Raw genomic sequence first — 13,572 nt, 5'->3', positions numbered from 1 at the left:
TAAGAGTTGCAGAGCGAGGAGGGAAACAGAGAAAGAAAGATCTTTCAATTGTTGATTCATTCCCTAAATGACCACAACGGCTAGGGCTGAGCCAGGCCAAAACCAGGAGTTTGGAACTCCATCCGGGTCTCCCACATAGATGCAGGGACCCAAGCACTTGAGCCATCCTCCGCTGCTTTCCCAGGTGCATTAACAGGGAGCTGTGTTGGAAGCACAGCACCGGGACTCAAAGCAGCACCCATAGGGGGCGCTGCCACAGATGGCAGCTTAACTCTGCACCACACATCAGCCCCCAATGTTAAGGGTTTTTTTTTCCCTAGTGACTAAGCTTACTGTAGAAGTCAGGTGTGTAGCACAGACACTCTAGTCTGCCGCTCACTCGGAGGGTGTTCAACTACTCAACTAGGAGTGGCAACACCTGATACCATATCCAAGTGACCTTTCCACCATAGACGAGGCCATCACAGCATCATAGCCTCTGTGTCTCTGACTACAGAGAAGCAGCATTGAACTCCATGGCATCTGCCAAACACCATGTGCCAGGCCCTGTTCCACACCTTCCCCAACAATGACTGACTGAACTCCATGATGCCTGTGAGTGGCAGGTGGTGGTGATTCCCATCCCATAGCACACAGTGGGGTGGCCAGTGTGGGGGCAAGGCAGAGGCTATGAGCTGGCCCCTTCACATCTGGTCTGCTTACTAGTTCTGGTCTGAACTAGGCTTGAATATACTGCGGTCCATGGTGAACTGCCCAGTACTCTGAAGCAGGAAACTTACGTCCGGACCCCTGGGGTGTTACTGGCTAATGAAAGTAGGGCTCACTGCCTCTCCCCCAGACCAGTCCCTTCTGCCCTCTTCCATTCCATCTTCAGCTGGCACGTGTGAGAGGTCATCTTTTATCCTGTGGATCCTTTCAGACCCTTTCAGAAACACTTGAGAATCCCCATATGGATTATAAATGGAGTTACAGGTAGAAAAGGGCTGGGAACTTCTGACTTTGGGTAAAACAGCCTCTGGGAAAAGTAGTAGAGTCACAATTGCACAAAACACGTCAATGGGCTTCTCGGTTAAATAGCCTCCTCTCTTGTCCCAGCCCAGTGGCCAACTTGAAAGGAGCGCTGAAGCCAGGTGGGAACCAAACCCAAGCACCAGCAGCTCTTTCCCCAGGCTCAGAATTTCCCTTCTTTGAAGGAAATGAATGTCTGGAGACTCTTGTCTGACAGCCTGGCTAGGAAGGAAGGACAGAATAGGTGGTACAGTAAATCCTGATTCTGCGTCGTCATTATAGGAATTTATCACAGACAGTAACCATCAGGGCTTCCCATCTTGAAGGAAAGAGCTTTATCCAGAGTCAGAAGTAAGCTATAACCAGAGCTTACATGTATAAAGCTATAAAAGAGGGCTCCCTGGACAACGAGGAATTCACAGTACTGGGTTGCAAAATCAACAGAACACCGAAAAGCTTGAACATGAGCTGGGTGTTCTATCCAGGCAGTGAGATAATGGCGACACTTCTGCAGTTAGTGGACCCCATAGCCAGGTTAGGTCTTGGTTAAATCTCCCAAAATGTAAGGTCAGAGGAAATGGGGTACTGGCATCTCAACGTGGCATCGTAATCCCTAAGCTAAGCCCAGTCAAGATTCTCTAATGCTGTCTTTGCAAATGAATTTTCAGTTCATGGCTAATGTTGCCCAAACCCCTACTACCCCCAAGTGGCTTTAAACAACTCTGTTTTGTGTGACCAAGAGTCTCCCTCATGCAGAGTACCCCCATGAGGCTCTGAGTTATGGAGCAGCAAAGTACAGAAGAAGACCACTCCCTTCCAGAAGTTTCCCATCTGGTCAGGGAGATAAGACATTGACAGAACAGTCGTAGCGTGCAGGCTGCGATGTGCAGTGTGGCTTATAACTAGAGATGAACCCCAAGCCACAAAGGGTGAGTACAGGCTGGAGGTTTCTTTCTTCCCCAGAGCTAACTGTCCCTTAAATTCCACACTCTCCCCTTCTGCTTCCCCCTTCAAGTTTTCCCCAAATGGCCTGGAAAGGGAAACTCTAGGCTCTCTGGATGTATCTGACTCAGGATGAGCGCCTGTCCTGGAGGGTAGGAACTGTCCCACACTGCAGCCCCAGGCCACGCAGCTAGAAATCCCAGGGATGAGATCAAAATGAGCAAGGGGAGAGAGGGGAAGGGCAGCCTCACTGAGGGAGGGATTTTGCAGACAACAAGGACACACAATAGAGAGAGCACTAAGACGCTGCACAGGCCTGGGAACCCAGGGAGACCAGGAGCCCATGAAGGTGGCCCCCACTAGGGTGGAGGCCATGAGCATGGCCACTGTCTGCCCAGGTATGGGCGAGGGTTCTTATGGGAAAAGTAAAGGGTGCTCACTCTCCAAAAGGCAAACATGCACAGTGGGAGAACACCAATGCTGCCCTCCCTTGCAGAGAAGTTAGGCGTTTTGAAGCCACAGAGGGCATGCTTATGACTCCAGCAAGCCTAAGACAACACCACAGGTAACACAGGGCTGCTTGGGGCTGGCTTCAGACTCTGCACTTTGAAGAAGCTACTGTCGGGTCCCAGATGTCTACTCTGCTTCGTCCGGTTGAGTCCCCAGCAAGGGTGAGAGATGAGTTCAGGATACAGGACTGCTTAGTGGTAAAATGCCCCCAGGCTGTATTTCTTAATAACTTAAGGGCACCCGGACAGACTCAGCACACCTGGAAGAAGAGGACTCCTGCAACCAGAGCAAGGGCGGGGCAAATTGCTTATGGAAGAGCTTTGGGGAGGGCAAGGGTCAGGAAGGGGAACCTGTATTTCTGTGTATCTTGTGTCTCTTCCTCATCAGCTGCCTCTTGAATGCACTACCCAGTACCAGTGGCTCATGGGAGGATTCTCACTCTTGCATTGCAATAGAAAAATGCATGCCCTTCACCTTCTGCTGCCTCCAGGAGTGCCACTGAGCTAGGTGCCTTTTGTTTGGCAACTTGGGATCCCTCCTTTAGAAAGCAGCAGTAAGAGCAGAGGTCCTGGGAGAGGGTGGGCCCTACCTTCTCTGAGCTTCAGTTTGCTCATCTCTGCAATGGCTCTAAGGCCCAGCTCACACCACACTCCCCAGCTGCCTGTTGTAAGGCCCCAGCTCACGTCTCCTGCTCTGATTCTCTTCTAGGGGCGCTGCATCAACTTCACCAGGGTCAAGAACAACCAGCCAGCCAAGTATCCCCTCAACAACGCCTACCACACCACCTCACCGCCTCCTGCCCCCATCTATACCCCCCCACCCCCTGCTCCCCACTGCCCTCCCCCACCCCCCAGCGCCCCAACCCCTCCAATCCCCTCCCCACCTTCTACCCTTCCCCCTCCTCCTCAAGCCCCCCCTCCCAACAGGGCACCGCCCCCCTCCCGACCCCCTCCAAGGCCTTCTGTCTAAACCCAAGCCCTGGGCTCTGGGCTCTCTCAGAAACTCCGGGGAGGAGGCCCCTCTGTGGCGTTAAAACAGTCTTTCCAGGTGGAGGTGATGAGTGGTGATGGAGCCCACCGAGTTCACACTTTCTAAATTGGTTGGCAATGCCAGGACACCGACAATCGTCATCAGTGGAAAGAAAAGAAATTTTGATTTGCCTGAAAACAAAGGATGAGGCAAACACAGTCACATTTACTGCCGGCCAGCCATCACCTCTAGAAGGTTCCAGAGGCAGTGAAACTGCCAAATGCTCCCAGTGGGATTGTGTCTCATGGAGACCTGGAGACAAAAGCCTTTCTCGGAGGGTGAAATACAGAGTCGGATAAGAAATAACATTGCTGGGTCCCTCGACAAGGCCTTCCCTCCCCCATTCCACCTCCCGCGCCGAGAAACCCCTACCCTGCGTGCCACCCCGGAAGGTGGAGACCTGTGCCTACCACTTTGGGAAAGCTTGGGGACGCCAGTGTGGCAGGAAACTCCACATCAGACAGGAACCCCGAAGGCTGTTCTCCTGCGATGTGCAGGTGAATAAGAACAAATGCCTTGTTGGCCTCTCCCCTTCTCCCCGTTTCCACACGAAGAAGGGAGTGGGTGTTTGCTGATGGAAAAGGTATGTTGCCATGTTGACGTGTAAGTGAAATCAGTTGTGTGCCTTGGCAGGGGGGGGTGTTGGTGGGAGCATCAGACAGTTTCTAAAACCCACAGGCCATCAGGTGCCAGAGGTGGCTGGCTTTGACCAGACTTGGTCCCCTCACTCCACAGACAGTGCATTGTTGAAGGGCAACCTGTTCATGCTTCATGCTAAAAACCAAGGTTTGGCTTCAAAAGTGATTGAGACAAACACATGAGTTCATCTTCTCAAACTAGCACCACTAGCACCCACCACACGATATCACTGATTTTGTGTTCTTTCTGGATAAAGTTGTGCACCAGAAACTTCTAGGTAGAGCTGAGAGGTAACATAATAAGTGAAGTATCCCCAGGTTCTTTGACTAACCCCAAAAGAGGCACGCGTGTGGATACAAATATATGTCTCCTTTGCTTCTCAACATGCAGATAGTATTAGCTGTTAGCCCAGGGGAAATACACCATATGCACAACACAGAAACGCTCCCAAATGCCCACCATGCTAGGACCCCAGCCCATTCCTCCAAGTCTCTCTGAGTCTGTTTAATCAGAAGCCTTGTGAGCACTCACTAAACCTTGGGCTTCATCACCAGAGGTCATTGTCTAGGGTCTCTTACACCAGCCTGTTCAAAAGCATCTCCCCCTCCAGCTTTCCACATGTCCTGAAACTCCTGTCCCAAACCCCTGAAATTCAAAGTCTTCTGGGAGCAAAGCAGGAGATAAGACATAAACTTAGTGCTTTGGGCTTTGACCTGCCAAGATCCCTCCAAAGCCCATCACGTCAGCCTCGCTCTCATTCTCAGCTAAGAAGGGAACTTGAGGGCCTGGGGCGCATGCCCTTACCACCGACTCTTGTGCCCATGGCAGACATGGCAATCTGTCACAGTACTGCTTCCCATGAAGTTGAACCATTTCTTCAAAACCCTTCTCAGATGACAACTCCCAAGAGCCACTGCTTATCCATCAGAATTGAGAAAGATGGACCCTGTTTGCCATCCCTACCTTAGAAAACAAAAGCAAATCATTGGCCCCAGGGCAGTGGGGAAGCCCAAGGTCATAAAAGGAACAGCCAGGGAAAAACAGAGCTGGGGAGAGTGCCGCACTGGGGGACCATGGGCACCAAATCTGCAGTGCCAACACCAAACCGACACTTCCCCATGTGTCCCTTACCTTCTTCCGTGGCTGCCGCTTCAAAGAATCTCCCAGCCTTCTACGGCGCTAAAATCAGAGATGCTCTTCAGGACTTAGGAAAGCAACCTCCCTCCCCCTCATCCAGCCCTACTGCATTGTCTATTTTTAGAGCACTAGGCTGCTTCTTTAGCTTAGCCCCTGTGGAGCAGGGGCCAGTGTGTCTCAGCCACCAGCGGGGACACTGCTGGGCCCCAGCAAACTATTCCCTGGAGAATGGGTTCCCCAGGCTCATGGCATCGAGACGTCAAGCCCATGGCAACTGTTTTGACTGCTGGCAGTCCAAAACAGTCCTCCCCACACCCCGGCCGCGTGACTGGGCGGCCCTTGCAAAGCCCAAGCCCGGATGCTGACACGGCTTGGCACCAGGTGGCGGGCACTGTGCAACACCCACGGCCTCAACAGCCCATCATTCGGATGCCCTGTGCAGTTTCCAGGATGCTGTGCTGGTGAAGCGTTCTCACTAAATATTCATGTATGATGATCTTTAAAAGGATTAGCAGGGTTTGTCCTTCAAACTGACTCTTAGTGTCACCCCTAGTCATGCAGAATCAATCCTAAGAAGGAGGAGCTTCTCATTGTATGAACATGGTCATATTTTCAGAGCAGGCTACTACAGGCAAGAAAATTCTTAGGCTGGTTGACAAAATCTATCGCTTGTGTCATTCCCTGTAAGAGGCAGGAGATATACGACTGTGATTGGGAAACTGCACAAAGTTAATTTTCAACCCCCATGTTATCATCCTTATAAAGTTTTTTTTATTAAAAGCCAAATTTTTGTTGTATATATTCGTATTCCATGTGTTAGATGGAAGCATTTCTTATCCAGTGTGAATAAAAAGAACAGTTGTAGTAAATTATTATAAAGCCAATGATATTTCATGGCAGGTTATTCTACCAAGCTGTGCTTGTTGGTTCTTCCCATGATTGTATTGCTTTTATAAATGTATAAATAGTTACCGAAACGACGAGACCCTTGTTTGCACAGCATTAACAAGAACCTTGATCAACATTGCTGTCCCCTCTGTTGACAGCCAGTTCACAGCTTCTTGCCTGGAGCTTGGTACACACTCCTGCAAAGACACAAGGTCACTCCTTTACCAAGGTCAAGAGCAGAACTGGTGGATATATTCACTTATAGTCTTGGATATCTGGCCATAGGTAACTTCATTGGAAGTATCATGAGAATACTGATATTTTTTCATGAGAATATGATATGTTTAGTGTCACTGGCACTACAGTCCAAATACTATGTCAAATGGGGGAAATAAATGATGAAAGGACTAGAGAAGACTGGTATTTACGAGATGGTGAGCAGCAGCTTCAGCCCAGTGCCAACTCAATAAAAAGAAATTAATGCTGTGTAAAATGGGTTGAATTAGTTTGCAAACTATGTAAAGATGTATGCAGTGAAAAGCCTGTTAATGCACACCCGGTGGCAATGGGTATTCTAGCCAATCGCCTTTTCTAGTTATCTGAGCTCTACTATATTATCATACCTGGGTAACCAATTTTTTTAAATTAGAGTATGATTTTTTTGAATACACTTAACGTGAAACTCTAACTCTTTCTTCTTTCTGGGAAAATTCAAAGATGGTTACGGCTCTCCAGTGCCTCTGAGTTGTTGTTACGAGAGAACAGTTATCGCTGTGCCGGGCTGTAGGAGACTGGGCTGAACCTGTACAGTGGCAAACCCTGCAAGTTGCTTTTTTTAAAAAAATAATAAATTCCTAAAATGAATGCTTTTGCTGGTTATTTGTGTCTGTCGTAAACAATAAAGTGCACATTGTTCACACACTTAACATCCTGATCTCGTGATCATGGCTATGGTCCTGTGCATTAAATTACATTTCTCAAATCATCCCACGCCCTCCATCCAGCACTTGCCTGTCGGTAACTGCCACTTCTCCCTTAGCTTTCTGACATTCAAACTCTTCTTTATTTCTGTTAACAATTTAAAACAGTAATTCCTGCTTAATGAAGAGGAAAAGAGAAAGTGAAGACAGAAACACAGCAAACCGCCCTGGAGCAGTGAGGTTTGTTTGGCTGCCACAGCAGAAAGGTCACTGACTGATTTAACTCACAGAACAGTCCAGAGGTTCAAGCTGCCTACAAGTTCAGGCAACGCTACAGCCAGAGCCACAATTAATACCCTTCTATCTGTATTTGTATTGCTTCTTCAGGTCAGGTCCAAGTCGCTTTACCCCTCTCAGCTGCTTCAATTCAGCTCCTCTGTTTAAATGGTTTGTAGGTAGAGGAGCAGCTCTTAATAGTTCCCAAATGTATATCTTTAAAAGGCCTCATTAAGCCTTGAATTTCTAACTGGAATAAAATTATCTGTAAACAAAGTCGTGCCACAATTTTTTCCCCAAGTTTCCACTAGAATTCACTTTTTACCAACTTTGGGTACATGCCCATTTTAAAATTAGGTCCTTAACAAATGATTTTAAGATACCCAGCTAGCAATTTGAAAAGAAAAAGAAAAGCTGGACTCCCACATCACTCCTGACACCTAAATTAATTCCACCTGTATTTAATTTCAGTGTAACAAAACCAGGAAAGTACTAGATGTGGAAAAAATGTTTTCCATATGACATAAGGAATTTTTAGATCCTATGTATCACTTGTGTGACCCATCCATTTTCTCATTTAGTCCTTCAACTATCCAGAGTAGTGCACCAATGTATTAAGTTGAATAAACAAAGGAACTATTATTGACAAGAATGAACCACTCATTTATCAGGTCTTGACTGTGAAGATGAACTTGAGATCTGCAATCATTCATCACTGAATCTCATTTTCTGTCTTAAGACAATTCTGTGTTTCATGGAGTGTCACTTAGGTATTAAACCATCATAATGACATTTTGTCCATCTAAATACATTGCAGACAAAGTCAATGTCATTTACCATTTCTAGACATCCATTACAAGCAGTTGGAATTGGCCTATGCAAAACAGATGGTTTTTATTCAGATTATAATTGCATTGTAATTTTGTTCTGACTATAACTGTACTATATTTGTTGGAACCACCACACCCCCATCCTGAAGTTACCATGTCTAAATAAACTAGAAACTTTATAATTCCACTAGATATAATCTTGAATTCCTCTCTCTCTTCCTCAGTGTCCCAATGTCTGCTAAGTTTTATAGATTCTTCCTTCTGTATTGAAATTGTGATATTTTATTTTAATTATTATAGTCTGAAATTGTGCTATATTTTTATTTAGTTGTGTCATTTCACAGTGTACTTAAAGCAACAGCAGCACTTAACCACATTTTGTGTGAGTCACTAGAGAACTCAAAGCAAAACTCTGTTAAAAAAGATAACCAATTGCGCACATTCAGTACTTTAGCTGGCATCTTTAAATATGTCTCGTAAACATTAAAGTGAATGCAAGGTCATAAAAAACTTTTTCCTTGATATAGTGAAGTACTTCGTGTTCTTGCAAACAGTTTCAAAATTACAAGACATGTCGGTTGTAAGTGCTAGAGGGAAGAACACAGTTCACTTTCTTGTGATGGGGAAGTCACAAGGCAAGAGACCTATCAACCACCAATGACCAGCCCCTTCTGAAGAAAGCCTGCTGGCTGGCGCTGCGGCTCACTAGGCTAATCCTCTGCCTGTGGTGCCGGCACACCAGGTTCTAGTCCTAGTCGGGTCGCTGGGTTCTGTCCCGGTTGCCCCTCTTCCAGTCCAGCTCTCTGTTGTGGCCCAGGAGGGCAGCAGAAGATGGCCCAAGTCCTTGGGCCCTGCACCCACATGGGAGACCAGGGGAAGCTCCTGGCTTCGGATCAGCACGGTGCGCCAGCCGCAGCGGCCATTGGAGGGTGAACCAACAGTAAAGGTAAAGGAAGACCTTTCTGTCTCTCTCTCACTGTCCACTCTGCCTGTCAAAAAAAAAAAAAAAAAGCCTATGAAGTCCCTCTCACGTTATTTTTTTTTAAATGTTTGTTTGAAAGGCAAAGTTACAGAGACAGAGTAAGATCCTCCATCCAACGGTTCACTCCCCAAATGGCCACAACAGCCAGAGCTGGGTGGACCCAAAGCCAGGAGCCAGGAGCTTCTTCCAGGTCTCCCACATGGGTGCAGGGTCCCAAGTACTAGAGCCATCTTCCAGTGCTTTCCCAGGTGCATTACCAGGGAGCTGAATTGGAAGTGGAGCAGCTGGGACCCAAACCAGTGCCTTATGGGATGCCAGCGCCATACGCAGTGGCTTTACCCACTATGCCACAGTGCCAGCCCCTACACTATCTTTAAATACAAGTACTTTGTCGTTCTTGTCCCTGTGAATCCCACCCTGATTTTGCAGGATATCTGCTCATGTTTTTCCTTTGTTTTACCCTTAACACTGTCTACAGGACACCTATAAATTCTGTAAAAGGCTGGATTGAAATTAATGATAGGGGCCGGTGCTGTGGCGTAGCTGGTAAAGCTGCTGCCTGCAGTGCTGGCATCCCATATGGGTGCCAATTCAAGACCCAGCTGTTCCATTTCTGATCCAGCTCTCTGTTATGGCCTGGGAAAGCAGTGAAAGATGGCCCAAACCCTCAGGTTCCTGCACCTGCGTGGGAGACCCAGAAGAATCTCCTGGCTTCAGATTGGTGCAGCTCCAGCTGTTGTGGCCATCTGGGGAGTGAACCAGCGGATGGAAGACCTCTCTATCTCTCTGCCTCTGCCTCTGTAACTCTGAATTTCAAATAAATAAATAAAATAAAAATAAATAAATAAATAGAAAGAGGGGCCGGAGCTGTGGCACAGCAGGTTAATGCCCTGGCCTGAAGTGCCAGCATCCCATATGGGCACTGGTTGGAGACCCAGCTGCTCCACTTCTGATCCAGCTCTCTGCTATGGTCTGGGAAAGCAGTAGAAGATGACCCAAGTCCTTGGGCCCCTGTACCCATGTGGGAGACCCGGAGGAAGCTCCTGGCTCCTGGCTTTGGATTGGTGCAGCTCTGGCCATTGCAGCCGACTGGGGAGTGAACCAGCAGATGGAAGACCTCTCTCTCTCTCTCTCTCCTCTCTCTGTGTAACTCTTTCAAATAAATAAATAAATCTTAAGGAAGGGAGGGAGGTGAGGAGGGAGGGAGGGAGGGAGGAAGGAAGGGAAGGAGGAAGAAGGAGGGAGAAAGAAAATGATCATTTGTGTTTCAACCAAGTTGTCATGGAAATAAACATTCCATGAAAATCCAGCCAGTGATTCATAGATAACATGAAAGAGAAGTATTCAAATCCATTTGAAATTGTAGGGATGGATCAGCATGGTGCTAGCTGGGGTAGACCCTGCTCAGTCCCCCTTTTTCGAAATGGTTAGTCTTAGGCTACCGGTCATCTCTCCAGCAAAAAAAAAAAAAAAAAAAAAAAAGATTTCTATCCTACTTCCAACAAGCGTGTATTTGCTATAGATAATCCTCTCGAATGTCACACCCGAGATTGTCTTCTCACCCCGAGCAGCACTGCATGTAATGAGAATTCCGTGCCCACTGCCAGTGTCTTAATTCTGTCTGCCCCAATGATATAATCACTGCCAGAGATAAGACCTACACAGCTCCAGGAGAATTTGATTCTGCCTCCTACACTTGACAGACATTTTCACTGGCCAATCAAAGCTACTGAAACAAAGGCTCACTCTTTTTTTTTTTTTTTTAGTTCTTATGTATTTATTTTCATTTTTATTTGAAAGGCAGATAGAGATAGAAAGACAGAGGGAGAGATCTACTTGTTCACTCCCCAAATGCAAAGTATCACTTTTTTTTTTTTTTTTTTTTGCTATTTTCACTGCTTATAATCTGGGAATGAATGAACAGGAGTGAATTTTCATTATTTTTAAATGCTATGAGTGGTCCTAGGCAATGAAGAATTACACAAAATTGAAAGTACAGTTTGTTATAGGATGCTTCCTAAATAATTTCAATTTATGCAAGGTACCTCCCAAATAATACATTAGCAACAGAGTAAGAATGAAAGGTTCACTCTTAACAAGCCCTGGCCATGCCCCCTGTTACTTGCTGTTCCTGTTTGGTTCTCACAGCACTCTAATGTTTAGTTCAGCATTTTTTTATAGACTTCCAACGTGTGCTATTAGAAAATTCTTTTTTTGTTGTGGTTTTTTAAAAATATTTATTTATTTATTTGAAGAGTTACAGAGAGGCAGAGAGAGAGAAGGAGGAAGTCTTCCATCTGTTGGTTCACTCCCCAGATGCCCACAATGGCCAGAGCTGCGCTGATCCAAAGCCAGGAGCCAGGAGCTTTTTCTGGGTCTCCCATGCGAGTGCAGGAGCCCAAGCACTTGGGCCATCTTCCACTGCTTTCCCAGGCCATAGCAGAGAGCTGGATTGGAAGTGGAGCAGCTGGGACTGGAACCAGCACCTATAAGTGATGTAGGCGGTGGCTTTACCCACTATGCCACAGTGAACCAACAGCAACCTTTCTCTCTGTCTCTCTCTCTCACTGTGTGTGCGGGTGCTCCATAGGCTAATCCTCCACCTAGCGGCGTCGGCACACCGGGTTCTAGTTCCGGTTGGGACGTGGATTCTGTCCCGGTTGCCCCTCTTCCAGGCCAGCTCTCTGCTGTGGCCAGGGAGTGCAGTGGAGGATGCCCAAGTCCTTGGGCCCTGCACCCCATGGGAGACCAGGAGAAGCACCTGGCTCCTGCCTTCGGATCAGCACGGTGCGCCAGCCGCAGCGTGCCGGCCGCGGCGGCCATTGGAGGGTGAACAAACGGCAAAGGAAGACCTTTCTCTCTGTCTCTCTCTCTCACTATCCACTCTGCCTGTCAAAAAAATTTTTTTTCTTTATAAAGTTAGGAATAGGAAAAAAAAATTCCTGTTAAAAGCTACAGAAAACTTTCTACTTAATGTTGAAATATTAAAAGTATTTCTTTTATAATCAAAACAAGAAAAGAATTTCAACTATCATTATTTCCACTTTGGTCTTATCCAGTGCAGTAAGACAAGCTTTAAAAGTAATTATAAAAATCAGGAAGAAAATCTTGCCAATCGGACAGGTCTCATCTCCCAGGAAAGAGAAAAAGAAAACAGTAGTAAAGGCAGAAGTGGAAGAGCAGGAAGAAGTTGTCTTCTCAACAACTGAGGCAAAAATAAGGAGAAAAAAGAGAAAGGGTCCTCCCAACAAGGTCATGTAGCAGAAAGCATATTGGTAGTGCCTCTCCATTAACAATTTTATGCATATGGTGCCTGTCACCCAGTAGTTAATCAATCTGTGTTTGTTGAGTGAATAAACATGTATAAGTGAAGACTCCTTATATATCCAAATGTTTTAGCAAATCAACAATTGGTTCAGAAGCCGTATCTGGAACAATGTTTTCTCTCAAGAACCAGAGGTAATAAATTTTCATTTCCCCATTGCTTTTGAGCAAATATTCAAAGCAGGAACATTCACTGGGTGGTACTGAATGAATTTCTCTGAAAATTCTTTAACTTTGTCAACTCAGTGGATTATTTTCCTGTGCATACACATTCTTCCAAATTCTCTGTCAACTGAGGTCAAGTCCTTTTGCATTTGGCTTGTGAAGATAAATACAAGTACATGCCGGGAACTTAGAGTAAATGCCAGAAGGCAAATCAGCACCAGCACTGGCAGTCCCCAGAAGAACCAACTCCAGTTTGCCTTGTTTGTTTATCAAATGCCCTGACACGGAGCCAGATCCCCTGCCTTTCTATGAATGTATACAGCAGGATGCAATGCTTGTGCCATGGCTCACTGAGGAAATAACAAGGATCCAGAATGAAAAGTTGAGCTATCGTGACACCTACTGATGCATCCGTAAACGAAGCTGTTTATTTGTAACTCATGTTCTGATAGTTTGCACCTGCGTGGAAGGGCTTTGCTCAGACTACAAGAAAAAGCTCTCTTCTCCACTTGCTGAACCTGTCGGACATTAAGTCCAGCCTCAACTACTGCTAATGTTGTTCTTTCCAGTCCGTTACAGAAACCAACTTTTTTTTTCTTTTTAATTGCTAGACTACAACAGTTTTAGGTTTACAGAAAAAGTGAGGGGATGAGGTAGAGTCACCCTATATTCTCTCTCTCCCTCACACAGTTTTCCTATTATTAGTGTGGTGCGTTTTTACAATTGATGAATCAAAACTGACACATTTTTATCTATTAAAGCCTCTAGTTGACCCCAGGGATAACTCTTTGTTTGGTACTGTACTGGAGGATTGGACACATGCATGTGAATCCATCATGTATCCTACAGAGTACTTCTACCACCCTAAAATTCCTGGCACTTCCCTTCTTCATCTCTCCTGGCTCCTCCTCCTCCTCCCCCT

At 46.4% G+C, this 13,572-nt stretch overlaps 1 protein-coding gene across 1 annotated transcript in view; it reads left to right on the top strand.

Annotated features, from left to right (window-relative positions):
* Positions 1 to 7,017, top strand: part of ANTXR1 (ANTXR cell adhesion molecule 1) — a 241,179-nt gene extending 234,162 nt beyond the window's left edge. Inside the window, exon 18 of the mRNA XM_002709824.6 lies at positions 3,169 to 7,017. Within this exon, the coding sequence (XP_002709870.1) occupies positions 3,169 to 3,429 (261 nt within the window). The 3' untranslated portion in view covers positions 3,430 to 7,017. The remainder of the gene's footprint in view (positions 1 to 3,168) is intronic.
* Positions 7,018 to 13,572: the final 6,555 nt, after the last annotated feature.

This window comes from Oryctolagus cuniculus, chromosome 2, assembly GCF_051225735.1.
Source record: "Oryctolagus cuniculus isolate XC-2025 breed Fujian yellow rabbit chromosome 2, ASM5122573v1, whole genome shotgun sequence".
In the NCBI taxonomy this organism is placed as follows: domain Eukaryota; kingdom Metazoa; phylum Chordata; class Mammalia; order Lagomorpha; family Leporidae; genus Oryctolagus; species Oryctolagus cuniculus.
This window is presented reverse-complemented; position numbering and strand designations above follow the sequence as displayed.